Raw genomic sequence first — 24,957 nt, 5'->3', positions numbered from 1 at the left:
TGCCAACTACCTCCTTTGCTCATTTTACTTGTATTACAGTTTTTCTTATGGTAAAGAATAAAATTTCTTGTGTTATCAGAAGTTTTGAAATGAAAGATCAAGACAGGTGGATTTTAAGAAAAGCGTTTCTTATACGCGGCTCACTTTACCCATTTGCACCTTTTTAGCTTTTGTCTACAATAACTGGTCTTTAAAACACCATTTTTTTAAATGATAATCATGGTTTTGGCTGTAATCTATAGTAAGAGTAAACGCATATGGTATTTTGGAGCTCTAGTGGTTGGCAACCCTCAGTCTGAGTACTTCTAGTACAATGACCAGCACTTAATAAATACTCAGTAAACATTTGTTGAGTTAAATTTAAGTAGCCATTGATTTGTGATAGAAAAATAATTCCCTGATACCTGGGAATTAGTCTATGGGTAACTAACTGCTAACTTCTGCAGATAACTAGATGTGTGACTTTGAAGCTAATTCTAGGTATGACATAGAATGATACAGGACACAATATATTTATTAAAAAGAAAATTCATACAATATGTTAAATCACTGGTGAAGTTAAGTAATACAATACAGGCTTTGTGAAATATTTTTAGGATATTGATTTCAAGTATTGTTTCTAGGAGAAAAGGATTCTGTAAATATTCATGTTACGGGCGTTTGAAGGTTGTTGGTTGGTCATCTTAAACTTTGCAACTTTTCACGTTTTTACATATTTTCACATATTTAAAATCTCTGGTCTCAGAGAAGTTTTATTTTGAATTGTACTAGATACAGGTGTTCAAATTATTACACTTATTTAATATGATATCTGAATAACTTTTTCTGCCTACTTTATTTTTTAAAACTTTTATTTATTTATTTATTTAGAGAGAGCACAAGCGAGCAGGTGAGGGGCAGAGAGTGGGAGGGAGAAAATCCCAAGCAGGCTCCGTGCTGCCAGTGCAGAGCCCAGCTTAGGACCCAAACTCACAAAACCGTGAGATCATGATCTGCGCTACATCAAGAGTTGGGTACTTAACTGATTGAGTCACCTAGGTACCTCTTTTTTCTGCCTATTTTAATATTAAGATATCCTAAATAAAAAATGCCCTATCAGGAAGAAAATGTACTCCAGATTACAAAGTAAGGTGTGGGGACTAGGGGTGTATAATGCAGCCATACTGAGGATTACATAAAGCTGGCTCATGGTGTAATTTTCTAAAAGCATCTTCAGTTGTTTTACTGTGGCATCATGTGTATGATTAAAAAAAAATTAAATCTAGTAAGAGACTTAACAAATCAGGCCTAAAAAAGTCCTTTCAAAAAATCAAGTCACTACAAAAAAATCAAGTCATAATATGAAGTTAAAGAAATGACCAGAGTGAGTCTAGTCTGTACAGCTAGCCTGCAAGGAATTCTGGGGTCTAGCAGTGGGATCCAAATCCATCCTGGCCCAGACTGCCAGTTCTTGTCACCTGATTTAAATATGGATGAGGATGATTTTGGATCTTGCAGCTATGGTTAGGACTTTCAGTTTATCAATGCATGCATTTCTGTAAGATAAATTTCTAGAGGTAGAATTAATAGATTGGGATAGTCAGCATTTACAATGCCAAATACTGTGCTTTCTGTAATAGTTCACTTGCAGTTCTGAAATTCAGAAAGCTCTTAAAATCAAGTTTTAAGAAAAACTAGCAGAACTCAACCTGAAGTAACACGAGGCTATTTATAGTATTATTTTCACACTGTTCATATTTCCCACAGTAAAGATAGTAGTATGTTCAATTATGGAGTGTTGTGCCAGACTCCTTGAGAGAGTCTTGTAATACATGATACATGTACCACGTTATCTCTATAAAACCTGAAAAATTCTAAATTCCAGAACATATCTAGCCCTAAGAGTTTTTTTTTTTAATGTTTATTTATTTTTGAGAGCAAGAGAATGTGTGCAGGAGAGGGGCAAAGAGGGAGACACAGAATCCACAGCAGGCTCCAGGCTCTGAGCTGTCAGCGTAGAGCCCAGTGCAGGGCTTGAACCCAAGAACCGCGAGATCATGACCTGAGCTGAAGACAGATGCTTAACCGACTGAGCCACCCAGGTGCCTCTCTAGCCCTAAGAGTTTTGAATAAGAGCTTGTAGGTATGACTTGACCTACACTTCTGTGTAAGAATGCTCATTTTCTCCATACCCTCACTGGGCCTTGCATTATTGATATGTGAAAATAGCCAGTGATTTTAGGTATTACTAGCTTTAGAGGTTATAGTAGTAGAACTTAGATTTATAGTGTAACTTTCAAATCTGGAAGAGCAAAGTCGTTACCTTAAATGACCCAAAGTCTCTCTCTGCCTTTGCACCTGTTTTAGTTACGTTCAGAGTTAAGTTGGCTGGAAATTTGACAGTGTATATCAAGTTAGCAGTTCGTGTAATAGTATAGTTTGGCAGGAAGTACAATGTGATCTTCTCTTTGACATATGGGAGATACTTTGTGAGAAAAATGTTAGTGGTTCCAATCACGGTATTATTTATAGGTTTCATGTCAATAGTACTTGATTTTTCTCATTATGGGAACTAAGAGTCATCTAATTAGAAAAGAAGTGATAGTTTTAGCTATTTAGTAATTCTGTGTGGGTTTTATCTCTTCTTTTCCTGATTTGTAATTCCTTTGCCAAAGTTAAATTTTAATTCAGTTGGAATTTCTTTTGATGAATGGTATGCAATAGGACTAAAATGTAGAGGGTTTTTTTCCCCCTTTCAAGTGGTTAGCCAGTTGTTCCAACATTATTTGTTGAAATAAGCCAGTTTTCCTATTTTAAAATGCCAGTGTTTAGCATATCTAATTTCTTATATTTACTTGGGTTTATTGTAGATTTTTAATACATTTTACTATTGACAAGAGTCACAAAGAAAAACTTGCCTTCCGTTCCCCTCAAATATCTTGGCAACTGCTGTGCATTCTTCCAGATGAATTTTCTGCAAATAGGATTTAGGTTGGATTTGTATTAAATTTATACATTTTGGAGAACATTCATATTCGTATAATATAGAGTCTTCCATGTAGGAACACATGTCTCTTTATCATGTTTGGTTTCAAAAAGGGTTTTTTGTACCCTCCCCCCCCCGGAAAATTTTATACTCTTAAAAAGATTTCTAGGAAGGAACCACCACTGGACAAAGAGATATACTCCCTATGCTACCCTTACTGAACTGAACTACAGATTTAAAAAGTATATAGTTTTGGGGTGCCTGGGTGGCTCAGTCAAGTGTCAGACTCTTGGTTTTGGCTCAGATTATGATCTCACACTTTTGTGAGGTTGAGTCCCATAACGGGCAGCTTGGAGCCTGCTTGGGATTCTGTGTCTCTCTCTCTCTCTCTCTCTCTCTCTCTGCCTCTCCCCTGCTCATGCTGTCTCTCTCAAAATAAATAAATAAACTTAAAATACACACACACACGTATATATATGTATATATATATAGTTTGGAAATTAACAAATGGAATGTTTACCATATAGTTAATTTATATTAAATATAAAGCGTTTGTAAGTATATTTAGAATATATTTCCCAAAATGAGATTCTCCACGCAAGAGAAAGGGTTTTGTTTTGTTTTCTTTTCTTTTTCTCTTAAATTATGGTCATGTATTGCCACTAAACAAATAACTAGTGTATTTGGCTTTTTTGGTAATTCTTTATTTTTAAGTAACTTTAAAATATATGCTTATTGATATGCTGCTTACTTTCTAGGATGTTTGTATTTTGTAGAGAAGACAAAAAGTTAATTTAAGACTATAAATATTATTTTTTCCCAGTCTTTTTAATTTTAAATGTAATAGACTTTAAATATCCCTTTTCTCAAGGGGGCCCTGGGTGGCTCAGTTGGTTGAGCATCCAACTCTTGATTTTAGCTCAGGTCATAATCCTAGGGTCATGGGATTAAGCCCTGTGTTGGGTGTCGCACTGAGGATGGAACCTGCTTGAAATTCATTCTCTCCCTCTCTCCCTCCCCCTCCCTCTTTCTCTCTCTTTCGCTCTCCCTCTTTCTCTTTTTTGCTTTCTCTCTGCCCCTTCCCTGCTTGTGCTCCTGTGTGCAGTCTCTCTCTCGGAAAAAAAAAAAAAAAAAATCAACAAGAAATGTACCTTTTGTCATGTTTCGTTTTTATGGTAATGTTTGAAGTTGAACTTTGAATAAATATGATTTATATTTAAATCTGCTATTTTAAGCATTGTATTCTAAAAATGTACTGGCCTACATACTCTAACTGAACTTTTTTTTTTTTTTTTTTTTTTTTAGTTTCTCCAGAGGATCCACAAAACATAGGATGTCACCACAAAATCTACCTCGTGTGTTACTCTCTTTAACTCATGAGCTGCACAACAATTGTAAATTTGAGCAAGACGTCTGCAGACTGTTGGAAAACTGAAGAACCTAATTAACACAGGATGACCTAGGAGTGATTCTAAGCCTATAACAAGAAACTATTCATTAGTGAATGTGTCAGTCTTGATTCTGAATGCTACAGATAACAGCAAGCAGAGTTTCTCCTTTCTTTATTTCTGAAGCATTCACTTGACCTTCCATCAGTAAGACTGACTTTTCCAATCTGTTCCGGGAGATATTAATGGAATACAGTCATGTCCACTCAAGACGAGAGGCAGATCAATACTGAATATGCTGTGTCCTTGTTGGAACAGTTAAAACTGTTTTATGAACAGCAGTTGTTTACTGACATAGTGTTAATTGTTGAGGGCACTGAATTCCCTTGTCATAAGATGGTTCTTGCAACATGTAGCTCTTATTTTAGGTAAGTACTTAAATCTTGCTTGGCTTGTAATTTCAAATGTAGAATGTTAGCTTATTTTAATGTTTTAATGGGAATTCTTTTAAACGTTTCAGTTAAAAAAAAAAAAAAACGACATCTTAATGTTTTGCTTAAACTTTCTATTCCGGGGCGCCTGGGTGGCGCAGTCGGTTAAGCGTCCGACTTCAGCCAGGTCACGATCTCGCGGTCCGTGAGTTCGAGCCCCGTGTCAGGCTCTGTGCTGACAGCTCAGAGCCTGGAGCCTGCTTCAGATTCTGTGTCTCCCTCTCTCTCTGCCCCTCCCCCGTTCATGCTCTGTCTCTCTCTGTCCCAAAAATAAATAAAAAACGTTGAAAAAAAAAAAACAAAAAACCTTTCTATTCCAATGGCATGGTGCTTGCCAAATCACTTCCTTGCATGTTTAAGTAAAGGACAGGAAAAAGAAGTTTTTGCAAAGGTTTAAATACAAGAAATTTGTTGAAATTAACTCCGGTAAAGTTTTCATTGTGGGGAGGCAAAAAGATTCAGAATGCTGTTTTGCCATTAAAAGATAAAGAAAAATGAGGGGCGCCTGGGTGGCTCAGTCAGTTAAGCGTCCTACTTTAGCTCAGGTCATGATCTCAACAGTCCGTGAGTTTGAGCCCCGGATTGGGCTCTGTGCTGTCAGTTTGGGGCCTGGAGCTTGCTTCAGATTCTGCGTCTCTCTCTGGCCGTCCCCCACTCACGCTCTGTCTCTATCAAAAAATGAATAAACGTTAAAAAAATTTTTTTTAAAGAAATGAATAATTTTTATTTGCTGTTGAGATTTTAAAATATTACATTCAGAAAAGAGTAGTCAGGGACACCTGGGTGGCTCAGTCAGTTAAGGGTCTGACTTCAGCTCAGGTCACGATCTCACACTCTGAGTTCAAGCCCCACATCGGGCTCTGTGCTACAGCTCAGAGCCTGGAGACTGCTTCGGATTCTGTGTCTCCCTCTCTCTCTGCCCTCTGCTCATGCTCTGTCTCTCTCACTCTCAAAAATGAATAAATGTTAAAAAAAAAATTAAAAAAAAAAAAAGAAAAGAATAGTCATTGATGTAAGAGTTGTAGTAGGCTGAACGATAACTTTTCGAGGATAATTGTTGCTGTTTAGGCGTGTTAAGGACTTTATTTCCTTTGCAAAAATGTGTTTCTTTTTCTCACTCTTAGTTTACTATTCTCATTTATGATATCCTTTTAGCCTTACCAGACTCCTTGCCAGATTTAAATATTTAGTAATTAATACTATTGTTCTCTATGCATCAAAATTTAGAAGCTGATTTATTTGTAATAGCAAGTAAATAAAGCTTAACTTTTCATTTTTATGATCTTCTGCAACTTTTAACCTTTTTAGTAGGTTTCTCTTTATTGTGTGTTTTGTGAGAAGAATGGAAGCAAAGTCATAGAAATTCTTTTATTTGTGTTTTGCCCTTAGGTTGAATTTTTACTTAATATTTGAAAGGGACAGGGTCAATAAAGATGAGTTAAATGTGGACCAGTATAATACCTACCACAAATATTAGTAGTCATAAGTGGGGATCAGCTGTGAAAGTTAATTTCTGCTGTTCTTTAGTGTCAGCTATAGACAGGGCAGGTTTAATGTTGACTTTATAAGGTTAACATACTTGAAGGTGTAGAAACTTCACATTTTCTTAATGTTTATTTATTTTGAGAGAGAGGGAAAATACCAAGCAGGCTCCACACTGCCAGTGCAAAGCCCAATGCAAGGTTTGATCTCACGAATTGTGAGATCATGACCTGAGCTGAAATCAAGAGTTGGACTTCACCGATAGCCACCCAGGCGCCTCAGAACTTTACATTTCTTAATGTGGCACATCTGATGATTCTCGAAGTTAAGGCCCAATGCTATTTATCTTTCCTGTGCCTGCGATTGTTTCAGGTTAAGCTGTGGATTTTTCATGCAATTTCAGACATTGATTTTCTTAGAAAGCTTAGCATATTTGCAAACAGTGATTCTAAAACTTGGTTGATCATCAGAATCCTCAAGTGCTTCTACAAATAGAGGTTCTTGGATTTCAAACCTAGAAATTCTGATTCAGTGAGTCAGGGTTAGAGTTCAGGAATTTTTATATATTTAAAAACTTACCAAATGATTGTGATGGTCAGTGTTTTTTTTCAGATCTGTTGGGTTAGTAGATGGTGTTAGAAATTTGAAGTTACAGATTCAGTCAATACCGAGAGTTATTAGCTGTCCCTTTTTAATGGCCATTAATTATAAATTGATTACCCATTATTAGAAAGAGTTTTATGCCTTAGTTGTGGATTTTCAGATTGATATTTTTAATCATAGAACAGAATCTTTTGTAAAGGTAATGACCTTAGCAGTCATCTAGTCTGATTTTTAAATCTGTGCAGAAATTCCATCTATAATATTCTCTGTATGGTCATCATCTTGATCAGGAAGTAAACTTGCGTTTTTGTAGATGTCTTCCCTTTTTTTTTTTTCCTTTCTCATTAAGTTTATTTGTGATTGTATAGGTAACACACTGTTGTTTAAATTCTCTAGTCATGAGGCTGTTTATCTTTAACTAAGTGGGTTAGAATTGATTTTCCTGAAGACCAGGAGACTTAAATCTTTCAATATGTTAGTCTTTAATTTTTTTTATATGTTTTTATTTATTTTTGAGATGGGGGGGGGAGGGGCAGAGAGAGAGGGAGACCCAGAATCCGAAGCAGGCTCCAGGTTCTGAGCTGTCAGCACAGAGCCCGACGAGGGGCTCGAATTCACAGACCATGAGATAATGACCTGAGCTGAGGTCAGACACTCAACCGACTGAGCCACCCAGGTGCCCCTCAATAACATTACAGTCTTAAAGACAACACAGTCTTCTTAAGAGTACTGTTATTTCCTTTTCAATGGCTAGTTCCCTTTTTTAGCATCCTTGGTCTTGTGAGAAAATATATTCTCTCTAAAGCAAATCAGATAATAAGAAGTAGAATTGAGTAGAAGTAATTATAAGTAGGAGGAATAGTCTGATACATATTTGTGATTAAAGCCACACATCTTTAAAATCCTGTGTCTGGGCTGCTTTTATAATCCCCAAGATGAAAACAGTCCTTTATATTTCTTCCTCCCATATATACCTTTCCTCTGGAGTGGGTAGATTATCCTGTATTTCCACAATAATAATTTGATCTTTTCCCAAGTGTTCTTCAGTTGGATTCTTTCAGGTTCGTTGATTTTAGTATGTCTTTATGTATAATACTAGTCCATAGAAATTTACTATTGGAAATTCTTCCTTTTGGGTTACATACATCTTTCCTTGTAGTTTAAGTTACCAGTTACATCCCACCAAGAATCAGTAGAACCTCTGAAACAGTATGTCTTAGTAACATTTACAGTTCATTTTAGACCCCAAATGAGAGATTAACTTGAGAATTACTCAGCACCTCTTCCACTGTGGTACTTTTCCATATTTCATATATAATATGTAATTCAGTATTTACTCTTTCTTAAAAACGTTTAAAATTTTCATGTGGTGCCTGGGTAACTCAGTTGGTTAAGCTTACTCTTGGTTTCAGTTCTGGTCATGATCTCACTGTTTGTGAGATTGAGCCCCATGTCTGGCTCTGCAGTGATAGCCTGAGACTGCTTAAGATTCTTCCTGCTTCACCCCTGCTTGAGTGCTGTCTATCAATCAATCAATCAATCAATCAATAAACAAACTTTAAAAAAGAAAATTTTTATAATCAGTTGGCTAGGCTTCTATCTTTGGTCTTCAGCAAGCTCAGCTCCTTCACAGATGTCCATATTTCTGGTGTTATAAAACCATGATGTAGAAATAGCCAGTCTCAATGTTGTCTGTATAGTCAGCTGTTCTCTTGCCCTTTCTCTTTTCCAAAATTACTGCCTTCTGCTGGAATAGACATATAAACCACCTGATCCCTAGTCTTCCATTTTTACTCAGAGCTCTTACAGTTCTTTTTCAGGTTTCTTTTGGTTATCTCCCATTCTCATGTCAAACAGGTGAAGCCAGTTAGTTATAGGTGTTTTTAGGGGAGCCTGGGTGGCTGAGTCAATTGAACATCCCACTCTTGACTGTGGCTCAGGCTGTGATCTCATGGATCATGGGATTGAGCCACATGTTGGGCTCTGCACCAGCAGTGTAGAGCCTGCTTGTAATTCTCTCCCTCTCTCTGCCTTTCTCTCTCTCTCTCTCTCTCTCAAAATAAGTAAACATTAAATGTGTGTGTGTGTGTGTGTGTGTGTGTGTGTGTGTGTGTGTGTGTGTGTGTGTTTTTAAAGAGTTTGTTGTCATGTCTTGGATATTTTCTAAGAACACTTCCTCTTCTCCAGTACTCAGGCTTATTTATGGTCATCCTGTATTTTTGAGGAGGATGTCATTAGCTACCATGATTGATTTTGTTTGTGCCACTCTTCCTCTCCTTCACTGCCTAAAGTTTAGCTGCTGTCATTGCTCCTCATTCTGAGCTATATACCATGAAAGCAATTAGGTAGTCACCAGTGACTTTGTGGTCCTTGATTCTAGTTTTTGACACCCCACCTCTCTTGTCCTAAGTAGCATGGTACCGAACTGCTTATTTCTCTGATGAATCTTTTCTTGACCTTCTGTCATTCTTTTTTCTTTTTTTATCCTAATTGAACTTTACCTCAGGTTGGTCATTGGGATTCTGGATGCATTTTTCTTTTGAGTTTTTTAGTCACCCTCAGATACCTTATTCATCTTTAACACATGTCACTTTGTAGAGAATTCACAGCCCACCAATTTTTTTGTGTGCATTTTTAGAGAGAGAGCTTGCACAAGCAGGGGAGAGGGGCAGAGAGAGAGAGAGAGAGAGAGAGAGAGAGAGAGAGAGAGTCTTAAGCAGGCTCCATGCTCCGTGTAGAGCCCAACGTGGGGCTCAGTCTCACGACTTTGAGATCATGACCTGAGCTGAAATCAAGAGTTGGACGCTTAACCGACTGAACCACCATGCACCCCCACTGCTTACTGTATTAATTCCTAATCTTCCCCAGAGTTTCATTAGTATTAAATACTTAACCGATTATTGTATTATTTCCATTTGACTCAATTGCCCTTACCTTAAATCCAAAATTTAACTCCCCCTTTTCCCAGGATTAACTTGACTTACAGTTCTGTGATCTTAAAATTTTTCTCTCAGTGGCTAGCAGTTATTTTTTTAGGCAATGATTTAAAAATAAGTAGCTTTATTTCCCTATCTACTTCCTACTCTATTCCTTTCCCTATGTTCAGAAAATCACCAGATCTTGATTCATTGTGATAGCTTTTGTATCCTTTTCTGCCACCCTGGGTCAGGTTCTTCTTAATCCCCATCTAGATTATTGCAGTAGACTCATAGCCCATTTGCCTGTCTCTACCCTTTGGCCACTTGAGGTCTGTCACTAGAGTATTCATTCTACAATACATTTTATTATGCTGATAAATTCATGCGCAAAACCCTTCAGTGTTCTCACTATAAGAAAAATCTCAGACTCCTATGTCTCCATTTTTTATTTTGGAGAAAGTGTGAGCCAGGGAGAGGGGTAGGAGAGAGAGAATCTTAAGGAGGTTTCACGCTCAGCACAGAGTCTGATGCAGTCCTAGATCCCACGACCTTAGGATCATGTCTGAGCTGAAATCAAGAGTCAGGAATCTCAACCTACTGAGCCACCCAGGCACGCCCCTCCTAGGCCTCTAAAAGCCCTCTGTGATCTGACTGCCACTCATTTTTCCAGTTTGCTTTCCAGTCTCCTGCATGAACCCTTATGTTCAGCTATGCCCCTGGAAAAAAGTTATGTTCTGCCCTCACTGTTTTATCCATTGGTGAAGGCCTTCCTCATCTTGTCCTTCAGGGGCCCAAGCTAGTGCTGTTGTCATACCCACTTTTGATCACCACAGACTTTTCTCTTTTATGCATACGGTAATACTCTTTGCATTGTTTTTTCATCTCTCACCTACGTTTGGGTGTTATGTTTTGTATTCTCTACAACACTAATTGCCTTTTGGCATTGTTTCCTGTATATAATAGATTTTTTTTCTTTTTCTATATTTATTGTTTATAATTTACATCCAAGTTAGCACATGGTGCAACAATGATTTCAGGAGTAGATTCCTTAAGCCCCTTACCCATTTAGCCCATCCCCCCTCCCACAACCCCTCTAGCAACCCTGTTTGCTCTCTTCAATATAAAGGGTCTCTTATGTTTTGCCTCCCTCCCTGTTTTTATATTATTTTTGCTTTCTTTCCCTTATCTTCATCTGTTTTGTATCTTAAAGTCTTCATATGAGTGAAGTCATATGATACTTGTCTTTCCCTGATTTCACTTATCATAATACTCTCTAGTTCTATCCATGTAGTTGCAAATGGCAAGATTTCATTCTTTTTGATTGCCGAGTTATACTTCATTGTATATATTGTATATAATAGGTTTTTAGGAAATTGTCCCATATAGTTTTAGGAAATCAATTTGAGTAAATCACATTTTTAACAGCTTTATTGAGATATAATTTACATACCATAAAATCCACCTATTTTAAGGGTATAATTAAATGCATTTTAGTGTATTTATAGAGATGCACAGCCATTTCTACAATCTAACTTGAAACATTGCACTCACCTTGTGCCCATTTACAATGACTGACCATTCTTACCCATAGCCCTAGGTAACTACTAATTCCCTTTTGTCTCCGCATTTATTTGGGGGAGGGATATTTCATATAAATGGAATCATACAATATATGGTCTTTTGTATCTGGCTTCTTTCATTGAGCACGTATTTGAGGTTCATCTGTGTTATAATACATATCAATACTCCCTTTTTATTGCTGAGTAGTATTCCATTGTATGAATATAAAGAATGAGTTTGATGTTTCCACTCAGATGGTGAAATAGTTATATCTTTGGCACTGAATTATTATGCTTTTCTCTTGTGTCCCTCAAAAGCTTTCCTTATAATGTGTCCATAGGCAAATACCCTAAATAAACATCCCATGTTATCTAGTTGTCCTTCTTAGGTCTACGCTGGTTTTACACTAAACCCATCAGCTTTGTTTCTCATTCTGATGTAGGGCCATGTTCATGAGTGGACTCAGTGAAAGCAAACAGACACACGTGCACCTGAGGAATGTGGATGCAGCCACCTTACAGATAATAATAGCATACGCATACACGGGTAACTTGGCAATAAATGACAGCACTGTCGAACAGCTTTATGAAACCGCTTGCTTCCTGCAGGTAAGCGGTTTTTCCTCTTATATACATAAACTGGTTTATTTTGTCAAGAAACATTGTTTCATCAGTGATGTCTTCCATTGATGTAATTTTCTTATTGCAGATTTTAGAAGGTAAGTTTTCTCTCTTTATTTATTTAAAAAAAAATTTTTTTTAATGTTTATTTTTGAGACAGAGAGAGTCAGAGCATGAATGGGGGAGGGTCAGAGAGAGAGGGAGACACAGAATCGGAAGCAGGCTCCAGGCTCTGAGCCCTCAGCACAGAGCCCGACGCGGGGCTCGAACTCACGGACCGTGAGATCATGACCCGAGCCGAAGTCGGATGCTCAACCGACCGAGCCACCCAGGCGCCCCAAATTTTCTCTTTTTGAAGCATATAAGGGAGCTCCGCCTGGCTGGCTCAGTAGGAAGTGCAGATGGCTCTTGATCCTGGGATTCTGGGTTTGGGCCCCATGTTGGGTGTAGAGATTACTTAAATAAAACTTTTAAAAAATGTGTAAGGGGAAAAAAATGCATATGGGAAAAATAATAGGATTTGATTAGCCAGTAAACTTCTTTAGTTTTATGATGGGAACTTAATTAAAAAGATGGGTGAAAATTTCATACTGGTTTTATATTTTGCCTGGTTTACCTGAGAATTTAGATTTTAAGTAGAAGTAATTTTTAAAAGTGTTTATTAAATTTAAGTGCCCTTTTTTTATTTTTGTAAAGCCTTAGAAAAGTAGGTACTTCATACGTATGTGCTGAATGAGTATGAGTGACACTGAACATCAACATGGGTGAAATTCTGGGAACCAGAGTATAGTCCATGTCTTATGTAGCTTTTATTTTATTTATTTATTTTATTCTTTTATTCATTTATTTATTTATTTATTTTATTATTTATTTATTTATTTATTTATTTTATTCTTCCTTTTTTTATTCTGTACTCTTTTTTTCCTTAGAAAATTGTGCATTGTCCCACTGTACCTACATCTCTGGGGAAACTGAAGCCATAGTAGCTTCGTGGTGCCTTTTTTTTTTTTTTTTTCAAGTTTATTTCTTTTGAAAGAGGGAGAAAGTGTGAGCAAGGGAGGGTCAGAGAGAGAGAGAGAGGAAAGAGCAAGAATCCCAAGTAGGCTCTGCACCAACAGTGTGGAGCCTGATGTGGGGCTTGAACCCATGAACCGTGAGATCATGACCTGAGCCAAAGTCGGACACTCAACTGACTAAGCCACCCAGGGCGCCCACTGGTGCTTTAGAATCAAGGGCATTCATAACCTAGATCCAAACATGAAAGGGGGAAATGCTACAATATGTGCACTGTCTTTCTGTAGTTTGTAAGTTTTCAATACCTTTTTTAAAGCCAGGAATTTAAAAAATAAGAATTTCAGAATACTTTATTACTGGAGGTAGGAACACTGTTCCTAACTTTTTCCCTAACATGTTAGTGAACTCATATGCATACGCTCACGAAATGAAAAACAGGACTCTTGTCTCTTTTACTGGGTTGCCCTGACAGGCCTGGGATGGGGCATTTTGTGACACCAACATGATCTTCATTATTAGACGCAGGGAGTGGTAGTGTTTTTATATGCCACATACTGTTTTATCTAGGTTATGTATAATGTTTTAGATATATATCCTGCTTTATCTATATAGATGACATATAGATATCATCTAATCCTTACTGTGATCGTTGGTAAGGATCTCCCCATTGTATACAAGAGAAAGCTGAAGCTTGGAGAAGTAAAGCTCCCTAATACTATACAAGTACTGACCATCCAATCTTAGCAACCTGACTTCTCAGTCTAAGCTGCTTCTAGTTAGTGTGCTGTGTGAATAAGTATAGTAGGTAGCAGTTCTGATTCAGCCAAGATCTACTTCTCCTCCTTAAGAAAAAACAGATCTAGGAAACAGAATGGCTATGGTGGGTCATTTAAATGTAGGTAATTTACAACGGCACATGAATGTGTTTATTGTTCCTTTGGTTATGTTACCTCTCTAGATAAGAAAGGCAAATAGGTACGTAGTCATTGTGCATGATTTTCTTGTTTTATAAATGACTATCTTGTCCATGTTGAGAAAACCAGATTCTGGTTCCTCAATAATAACCATTTATGATGATAAATGATAATCATTTATGTACTATGATATATTTACATTGTTTTCCCTTTAGTTTTCTCAGTCGTATATTTTTTAAAGCCTAAAAAATTATGCAGAAATTTTCTTTTCCTGTAAGGCTATTTTTAAGAGCCTTTTAAATGTTACATTATTAGCTCTTAAATAGGGCACTTAAGTAGGCCACTGGACAAGAAGAAATACGAAACTATGCATAATCTTATAATTTTATTATTACTGGAAGGCATTATCTCTTAGCCCAAACATACATATCTAAAAACAAACCGTAGTATAGGGATCTGATTAATATACTTGTGTTTTACAGTAAAAGTAAAATTTGTCCTGTCTTTATCAACCTTTTGTTTCCTCCCATTTTAGGTAGAAGATGTATTACAGCGTTGTCGAGAATACTTAATTAAGAAAATCAATGCAGAGAATTGTGTGCGATTGTTGAGTTTTGCTGATCTGTTCAGTTGTGAAGAATTAAAGCAAAGTGCTAAAAGAATGGTAGAGCACAAGTTCACTGCTGTGTATCACCAGGAAGCATTCATGCAGCTGTCACATGACCTACTGATAGACATCCTCAGTAGTGACAATTTAAATGTTGAAAAGGAGGAGACAGTTCGCGAAGCTGCTATGCTGTGGCTAGAGTACAACACAGAATCACGATCCCAGTATTTGTCTTCAGTTCTTAGCCAAATCAGAATTGATGCACTTTCAGAAGTAACGCAGAGAGCTTGGTTCCAAGGCCTCCCACCCAATGACAAGTCTGTAGTGGTTCAAGGTCTGTATAAGTCTATGCCCAAGTTTTTCAAACCAAGACTTGGAATGACTAAAGAGGAGATGATGATTTTCATTGAGGCATCTTCAGAAAATCCTTGTAGTCTTTACTCTTCTGTCTGTTACAGCCCCCAAGCAGAAAAAGTTTACAAGCTGTGCAGCCCACCAGCTGATTTGCAGAAGGTTGGGACTGTTGTAACTCCTGATAATGACATCTATATAGCAGGTGGTCAAGTTCCTCTGAAAAACACAAAAACAAATCACAGTAAAACAAGCAAACTTCAGACTGCCTTCAGAACTGTGAATTGCTTTTATTGGTTTGATGCACAGCAAAATACCTGGTTTCCAAAGACCCCAATGCTTTTTGTCCGCATAAAGCCATCTTTGGTTTGCTGTGAAGGCTATATCTATGCAATTGGAGGAGACAGTGTAGGTGGAGAACTTAATCGGAGGACCGTGGAACGATATGATACTGAGAAGGATGAGTGGACAATGGTAAGCCCTTTGCCTTGTGCTTGGCAGTGGAGCGCAGCAGTTGTGGTTCATGACTGCATTTATGTGATGACACTGAACCTCATGTACTGTTATTTTCCAAGGTCTGATTCATGGGTGGAAATGGCCATGAGACAGACTACCAGGTCTTTTGCTTCAGCTGCAGCTTTTGGTGATAAAATTTTCTATATTGGAGGGTTGCACATTGCTACCAATTCTGGCATAAGACTCCCCTCTGGCACTGTCGATGGGTCTTCAGTAACTGTGGAAATTTACGATGTGAATAAAAATGAGTGGAAAATGGCAGCCAACATCCCTGCTAAGAGGTACTCAGACCCCTGCGTTAGAGCTGTTGTGATCTCAAATTCTCTTTGTGTGTTCATGCGAGAAACCCACTTAAATGAGAGAGCTAAATACGTCACCTACCAGTATGATCTGGAACTTGACCGGTGGTCTCTGCGGCAGCATATATCTGAACGTGTACTGTGGGACTTAGGGAGAGATTTCCGGTGCACTGTGGGGAAACTTTATCCATCCTGCCTTGAAGAATCTCCATGGAAACCACCAACTTACCTTTTTTCACCGGATGGGACAGAGGAGTTTGAACTGGATGGAGAAATGGTTGCACTACCACCTGTATAGTTGGGGAGTTTAGGGAGTGCACGCCTGATTTATGTGCTTTGTCATTTTCTTTGCTAAACAAGAGAGGCTATGAAAGGACTAAATATGAGTACATAAAAATCTATCTTTGATAAATTTTATTTTTATGCCCTACTTAATATTTGCATCAGTATAATATATATCAGTGAGTCTTACAGAAAGATATGCTTCCATAATATGAAATAGATTATCCAATAATTGAGAAACTTTTACATGTATCATGAGAGCATAAGAATCTGGATTATCTAACATCGTTAGCCCTGTGTTATGTACAGTTCAAAAAGTTCACTTATTAAAGTAGTTTCCTGTTCCTAGTGTGGTATATCACAGATTGTGCTGAGGTTATTTTTAGTATATGTATTTCATTCCCGTGCTTCTGTTCTGAAGTCCTGAAATACAGCTGTTTTTTCAGTGTAATTAATTCAGCTGCACTTAACACTAGTGTCCATGTTGGTATAGAAGTGTTGTCTAAATCCTATACTATAGTTGAGGAAGATCTTCCATTTCATGGTATTGCACAGGGAGAGCTATGACTGCAGGATCAGTCTAACTATACTATTAGGTGCATGTACTCTCTTTTCACTAACTTATACTTGTCTATCTAGAATACAGGTCTTCCAATCAGCTGGTCATTTACCAGGTGTGGACTTAAGTTGCTGGGCTTGCAATAAGAATTGCTAGTCCCTTGTTGTGCGGGTCTGTGTGGAGCTTTAATCAATAAATGCCTCCACTCTCTGTATTACATTAACATTGGCTCATGCGTATAACTACCTGCTGCTGTTGTATTTCTCCATCTTAAAGATTTAGAGTGGGTTAACCAGGTCATTACATCTTAATAACAAGCATTACTGTAGAGTGTTTGTGTATAGATATCCATTAGCTGTCAGGGTGTGTTTTTTTTTAACCTGTCATGTGTGTGGGGGGGTGGGGTAGGATTAGAAAGGTGAACTGTTCAGGAATTCTCTGCACTAGCTGTGCAGAAGAGCAGATAACTAGTGCTGCTCTGGCATTAATCCCAGGAACCACTAGCAGTAGCGGGGGCGCCGCCAACCTAACATGAGCACAGGTGCTTCATGACGACATCACTAGCATGTTCAACTGCATCATGTTCTGGCACTGTATTTTGAATGACATTAATTTATTAAATAAATTGTATATATACGATATCTCTTGTGATGGCAACGGTGTGCTTTTTACTGGGGCAGTTTAACTTGTTACAAGTGGTTTTTTGTTTTTTTCCAGCATTCTGACATACACACACACACACATTTGGCTTTCCTTTATTGTCTGATTTGAACCTTACTGTATCAACATCAACTTTAGAGACACAGAGACAAGGCTTTAACCCTGGTCCCAGATTAGGATCATCTGGAGTACGTTTAAATTGCTGAGCCTCATCCCAAACAAAACAAACCACAATTTCTGGTGGGTGGACTCAAGGACCCAAGCAACAGTGTCTTTCAAAGCACTACAGGTGATTCTTTCGGGCAGTCACATTGAAAAAGAACCCTTGGTTTAGGCCTTAAATAAGGATCTCATTCTGGATTGCCAGTCTTCCTACAGCACATTGCCAATCATGTTTACGAACTTTAACTGCCTCTCACTGCCTACTGAATGAAGTCCCAAATTCTTTAGCACTTTTAAGGCTCTCTGTAATTTGACTTTAAATTACTTTTACAGCCTTATCTTACATTGTTTTCCCCTATACTTTAACTCCTAAACGGGCTTTTGCTATTCTTTCCTGCCTTTGCTTATGCTACTTGCTCTACTCACAGTGGTCTTTTTGTCTCTATTCTGCCTGTAGCTGTCTTTCTGTATTTAAGATCTACTTGGGGCAGGGTATTGTTTTGTGTGTTTTTTTTAATTCAAGTTAGTTAACGTGTAGTGTAGTATTGGTTTGAGAATTCAGTGATTCATCATTTATGACACCCAATGCTCATCTCAAGTGTCCTCCTTAATGCCCATCACTCATTTTAGCCCATCCCCCCACCCAACACCCCTCCAGCAACCCTGTTTGTTCTCTGTATTCAAGAGTCTCTTATGGTTTGCCCCCTCTCCGTTTTTATCTTATTTGGCTTGGGGGCAGTCTTTAAATGAATGCTTCCCTGCTAACCACTCTCTTCCCCTGTGCTGGAAAGAGTCCCTTCTCACACGTCCTCAGTACCTTGTACCTTGACCTGTTAATTGTACCATTCTGTTGAGTGCTCTTACTGGCACTCTTCTACAAAACGATGTTTTTGAGGGGAGGGGTTTTCTTATGTACAGCTGCGTCCCGTTGCAGTGTAGCATAGTTGGTGATAAAAATGTTGAACAAAAGCTGATACATGTAAAGGGCCTTGAGTTTGAAATAGTCAAACCCAAATTATTCTCATTAGGAGTTCCACTAGTAGTCATCTCTTTTCTTCACTTAGCTCTCCATCCAGTTCAGGTCTGTCATCTTAATGCTCTGGCCACTCTCTTGGCAATATCCTAAACTCCTTTGTTTTCTTGTCATTTTGTCACTGTGGGGCAAAACCTGAATCGTCGAGGAGTTCAGCTCTCTCTGCCTGATTACTGTTGGGCTGCTGAGCACTGCCACAGGAAACCACATGATGGCACAGATTGGTGCCACTGTATCATCTGCGGTCACCATCCACAACCACTAGATCCTCAATAGTAGCAAGCTACCCTTCATTATTCGAAGCAATTTGAAACCTCCAGTCTTAGGAAATCTTCACCTTCCCAACTCTGTGAGCAGATTACTATTTCACAGGAAAATGATAGAGCGCAAACTCTGAACTGCATCACTAAATCTGTACCTTCCTCCACTACAAGTTCTTCCTCTTCTATTCAGAGAGAAAATAAAAGAGTCAAGGATCTGTATTAAAGATACCATCTTTTCCAAGCTTCTTGCAAAGTCTGCTCTATGATTACTCTGGCTTCCAAACTTGCTTGTGCACCAGAATCTTGTCAGGATTAAATACAGATTCCCGGACTCTACCCAAACCTTAAGCTTGAAGCAATCCTCCCTGATTCTGAAGCTGCCTTCTCATGCCTTCACTGTCTTCAACTTCCCTAAGTGAAGTTGCTTAGGAAAAGTGGCTCTTTTCCTTTCTCTTTAAACATGACCAAACCTTTTTGTAAAACAGTCTTTTCCTCCTCACCCCCTTCCTTCTTTCCCCCTTCAAAACCTAATTCCTTCCTGGAATTGCCTTTGACAAACCGTATCTCACCATTTACCACTGAACCATGTGAGCCTGGTTTCTGCCACTATCACTCTACTGAAACTTGAACTTTGTTTTGTTTAAGTTTATTTTCAGAGAGCATGAGCATGCAAGTGAGCGGGAGAGAGGCAGAAGGAAAGGGAGAGAGCATCCCAAGCAGGCTCCATGCTGTCAGAACCCAACACGGGGCTTGAACTCAGGAACTGTGAGATCATGACCTGAGCTGAAATCGAAGGTTGGATACTTAACTGCCTGAGCCACCCAGGCGCCCCTCTTTTTCTTTCTTTTCTTTTCTTTAAGTCCAGACTGGACTCTGCTGGTTTGCTTTGACACATAATAGCACTTTACACTGTTGAACACTTTATTTGAAAGACTCTAAACTGGACTTGTGACGTTACACTCGCCTGGTTTTCTTCCTACCTCTGGGGCCTTTCCTCAGAAGCTGACTTCACTTCTTTTACATCTTGATTTTGTATATTCACACATGCCTTAACCAGTACTGTTTACTTCAGTGACTTCTGTTGACTTCCTTCGGCCTAGACCTTCATCTGAGAGCCTGACTTGGATATTGTCTTAGCTTGGGCTGCTATAACCAAGTGCCATAGACTAGGTGGCTTAGGAATTTGTTTCTCACAGTTCTGGAGTCTGGAAGTCTGAGGTCAGAATCAGATCATGGTCGGATTCTGATGAGGACCCTTTCCCGGGCTAATATAGACTGCTGACTTCTTGTATCCTCACGTGGCAAAAAAAAGATGGAGCAAGACCTCTGGCCTCTTATAAGGGTACTAATGAGAGTCACGAAGCCTCCACACTCGTAACCTAATTACTTCCCAATGCCATCACACTGAGATTAGAGTTTCAGCAAATGAATTTTGGAGGGACACAAACAGTCCAAAACAAATCTCTAGCTTGAGTATCTCAGTTATCTCACACCCAACATGTCTTACGATCTCCCCCCCCCCCCCCCCCCCCCCCCACCTCACACATGCATCTGGTTCAGGTTCTTTCAGTAAACAGCACCATCATCCATCCTGCTGTTTAGGCCAGAATCTTGGGAGTTAATTTGACTTTCCTCTCTCCCTCATCTCCATATCCTGTGAGTCACAGGGCCTTCTAGTTTCTCTTAAATATCTCTTGAACTCCTCTTCATTTCTAACACATCAATCTAAAGCCCCTATCATTTCACCTTGAGAACTTAATTTCCTAAATCTTTTAAAAAACAAAACCGCTTTCTTGAGCTGTAATTCAAATAGCAAACAACACAATTACAAAACATTTCATGGCTCCAAAAGCCCATACATACTCTCCATTTCTCCCCAAATGATTGCTGCTGATCCCCTTCTTTGTTCACACTTTTTCCACACCACAATCAACTTATCTTTTTCCAACAATTATGTCATGTCTTTGCTTTGAACTTTTACTGTCTTTGGAATACAGTGCTGCAGGTTCCTTTCTGATTTACAAGGACTTTAGAATCTGATCTCTCCTTGCTTTTCTAGCCTAATTTTCTTCCTTACAGTTTATAAACTCACTAAATTGAGATTTGTTAGTTACTTTAATAGGCCTTGTCCTCTTTCACATAAAATTTTTTCTCCCTCAAACACTCTTCCCCTTTGGTTAGATCTAAGCTAACCATACATCCTGGTTTATACTTGTTCTCCCTTTGACTTTTAAAAATTCCTGTTTGGATGGTAAATGCTATGGTGATCCTGGTTAAATTCAATTCACATGTCAAGTAATTTCCTTTAGGTGGCTTAAAAAAATTCTATCTTGGGTTCCTTTTATTTAAATCGCAATTGGACCCAATACTGTACAGCATTCATCAAGCTATCTTATAACTTGTTTTGACTGTCTTCGCCACTGCTGTGAGGGCAAGGGCTTGCATCTATCTACCCTCTATTTCTGTATCCTCAACATCTAAATGCCTAGCACGTAGTAGACACAAAATAAAAATCTATACAAAGGAGTGCAGAGGTCACAAAGGGAATTTGAATTCAGACCACTATTTTGGAATTGTAGTAATTAGTCGTGGAGTATCTGACACTATGGAGAAAGGATTTATCAAATAAATTAACATCAAATGATTTGACATTTAATAAAGAAAAAAAATAACTCACCAACATATAAAAAGGATTTGGCCAAGGAGGTTTTATCCCAGGAATGAAAGGTTGGTATAACATCTGAAAATCACATAATACACCATATTAGCAGAATAATGGAGAAAAATCATATGATCTCAGTAGGCATAGAAAAAATATTTGACAAAATCTGATATCCTTTTATGACAAAAACAGCAAATTAGGGAAGGAAATTTGCTCAATCTGATACTGAACATCTATGAAAAACATACAGCTAATGTCATGCTTAATAGTGAAAGACTGACAACTCACCCTAAGATCAGGAACTAGACAAGGATGTCTGCTTTCATCACTTCTATGTGGAATTGTACTAGCCACGGCAATAAGGCAAGAAAAGGAAAAGCCATACAGCTTAGAATTAAAGGGGGAAAAACAGGCAACTAGAATGAATAAACTTAGCAAGTATCCTTAGGCAAGGATACAAGAACAATACATATAAACAAAAATCAGTTGTATTTTATATACTATCAATCATAAAAAATCATTAACAATGACATAACAAAATTAGGAATAAATTTAGCAAAAGATGTATAAGGCCTGTACACTGATAACTATACAAGATTGCTGAGACAGATTAAAGACCTAAAGAAGTGCAGATAGAGCATGTTCATGGATTGAAAGAATATTGTTACGATAGCGATTCTGAGTTGTTCTACACATTTAATGCAATCCCTATCAAAATGCCAGTACACTTTTTTTCTCAGAATTGAGCTGATTTTAACATTTTTACAGAAAAGCAAAGGATCTGCAATAGCCAAAACCATTTTTACAAAAAGAACAAATTTAGAGCCCTTACACAAAAAATTTCAGGGGTGCCTGGCTGGCTTCAGTCGGTAGGGGCACGTGACTCTTTGTCTCAGGGTTGTAGGTTTGAGCCCCATGTTGGGTGTAGAGATTAGTTAAAATCTTCTGGGGCACCTGTGTGGCTCAGTTGGTAAGTGTCCGATTTGGGATCAGGTCATGATCTCCCAGCCTTTGAGTTCGAGCCCTATGTGGGGCTCTATGCTGACAGCTCAGAGCCTAGATCCTACTTTGGATTCTGTGTCTCCCTCACTCTACCCCTCCCCCACTCACGATCTTTCTCTCTCAAAAATAAACATTAAAAATTTTTTTTAATCTCAAAATTATACTATAATGAAGACAGTGTGGTACTGCATGATGATGTAGATAGGCACAATACAGTAGAATCCAGAGACATATTTTCATGTGTTTATGATCAATTTTTTGACCAAAGTGCCAAGGTAATTCAATAGGGAAAGACAGTTTTTTCAACAAATGCTGCTTGAAAAATGTGTTCATGTTTTTATACATATGAATATTCATAGAATTACTAAAAGAAACAGGGATGAGTTCCTCTATGTGATATTGTGACACCTGCTGGTATCTGAGAATATTTAAAATTGTTACTATTTCTGATGTCTTTAAAGAGCTTTTAAAAATAAAAAGACCAAGGACTCTACAGGAAATCGATTCTGTGAGATAAACAATGAACAGGAAAAGAAATGGCTAACCGAAACATGCTCACCTCATTCATATTAAGTGAAACACACACACAAATAAAACCAACACTGAGATACTATTTCTTATATATTAAATTGGCAAAAATCTAAAAGATTGACATACTGTTAATGGAGAAACAGGCACATTCGTACATTGTTAATGGTCCTGCAAATTATTATCATAGTTGTTGGGGATTTGGCCATACCGATAAAATTACCAGTCCTTTCAACCAGCAATCTCATATCTAGTGATCTCTCCCCAAAACAAAATGACAAAATGTATTTTTCCACCTGGCAAAAAAAATATTTTAAACTGTAAATATGCACAAGGCTGTTACCCTTAGAACATTAATTGCAATAGCAAAAAAAAAAAAAAAAAAAAAAAAAAAAAAAGGAAGAAAGAAAGAAAAAAAAGAAAAAACAACAACAACAACAAAAAACCCAACCCAGAAACAACCCAAATGTCCATCAGGAGAGGATTGGTTAAATAATGTCAAATCCACAGAGATCTCCAAATTAATGAGCAAGGTAGAAAGTGTGTGTGTGTGTGTGTGTGTGTGTGTGTGGTAAAATATATATTATTTTATCTATAATATTTTCTTATGTGTTTAAAGTAGAAAAAGAAATTGCAAACATTTAAAAAAATTTTTTTTCAACGTTTATTTATTTTTGGGACAGAGAGAGACAGAGCATGAACGGGGGAGGGGCAGAGAGAGAGGGAGACACAGAATCGGAAACAGGCTCCAGGCTCTGAGCCATCAGCCCAGCGCCTGACGCGGGGCTCGAACTCACGGACCGCGAGATCGTGACCTGGCTGAAGTCGGACGCTTAACTGACTGCGCCACCCAGGCGCCCCACAAACATTTTTAAATGGCTAGAGGGAGAGGGAAGGAACAGAATGAGGGCCAAAAATAAAAGTCTTCTTCGACTTTGAATATATCTTGTTTGGTAAATCTGACTAGAACTAGGTAAACTTTTACATAATTATAAGGCAAAATTAAATTTTAAAAATTTAGGATGAAGCTAATGAATCTAAATTAGTATCCAGTGGGTGGCATAACCACACAAAAAATTACACACAGTAATTTGTGCATCCCTAATGGAACAAACCGTAAGGAAAAAAAATCTTTCAGTGTTGTCAGTCACATTGTTAGTGGTAGTGTTGGTATCCATATCCCGAGACATACTGTGTGTTCAAGCAAATGAATAATAATCTAATCTGTTATTACGAGAATCTCTTTAGAACTGGGATTCTCTGCGTGGGGGAAAGGAGAACCAGACGTAAAACAGAGGAGGGCAAGTAAAAAATCCCTGTGGTCCTGAGTTTGCAGTGCAAATATCTGTAGGTACTCACCATACATCTTGAACGAAACATATTTTCCTCCTTTCTACTGAAAAGGCCTGGAAACAATTACCAATCATGGCAGGGAGCATCCTAGCCCCTGGACTGTAGTTTTGGAGATAATATTTCCTAATAAAAGGAACCAAAGATTCTGGAAGAAAAGGCTGATTCTAGATATGAGGCAAGAAATGTACAAAGGAGGCTAGAAACACCTTACACCAGCTACCAAGGAAACTATCGAAGGCTGTTACAGTCACGTCAAAAGACTTAGGAACCAACTAGCCAACGTGAACCATTGGCCAGGCCTGACCAGGGCTCCGTCGGATGGGAAACATCTAAGATTCAAGATTGCTGGAAAGGCCCGAGGGCCCATAAGGGAAGCAGAGGCATATGGCGTGTGACAGTAATCACCATGCAAATCTTTTCCTCAATGGCTTAGTGCTATGGAACTGCTGGCCACAGGAATATGACCTGGTGGGTGAGGGTAGGCCCCATTCAACAGGCCAGGATGGCCCAATGCTTGAGGGAAGGTGCGGGGAGCAAATTGCACTTGTGAGAGACGGCATGACTCAGCATCCAGGCTCCCTGGGATCAGTCCCCAGTCTGGCTTTGTAGGGACTGACAGCATGCACAGAATTCTTTTAAAAAGAGAAAAAGGGCACCTGGGTGGTTCAGTCAGTTGAGCTTCTGACTCTTGCTTCTGGCTCAGGTCACGATCCCAGGGTTGTGGG

General features: G+C 38.4%; 1 protein-coding gene across 2 annotated transcripts in view; it reads left to right on the top strand.

Annotated features, from left to right (window-relative positions):
- The window catches only part of KBTBD2 (kelch repeat and BTB domain containing 2), a 37,444-nt gene that overhangs the window by 7,360 nt on the left and 5,127 nt on the right, over positions 1-24,957 (top strand). The window contains exons 2-4 of one of the 2 annotated variants that reach the window (XR_007146244.1): positions 4,271-4,781; positions 11,850-12,015; positions 14,491-17,162. Coding sequence is in view for 1 of the 2 variants with exons in the window: in XM_047829537.1 (XP_047685493.1) it covers positions 4,612-4,781; positions 11,850-12,015; positions 14,491-16,026 (1,872 nt within the window). In the remaining variant the exon portion in view is untranslated. Of the gene's footprint in view, positions 1-4,270; positions 4,782-11,849; positions 12,016-14,490; positions 17,211-24,957 lie in introns of those variants that run through there. The other variant, XM_047829537.1, reaches the window with a different exon arrangement.

The sequence above is a fragment of the Prionailurus viverrinus genome, chromosome A2, assembly GCF_022837055.1.
Source record: "Prionailurus viverrinus isolate Anna chromosome A2, UM_Priviv_1.0, whole genome shotgun sequence".
Lineage (NCBI taxonomy): Eukaryota > Metazoa > Chordata > Mammalia > Carnivora > Felidae > Prionailurus > Prionailurus viverrinus.
The sequence above is the reverse complement of the archived record's forward strand: the minus strand, read 5'-3'. Positions and strand labels throughout refer to the sequence as shown.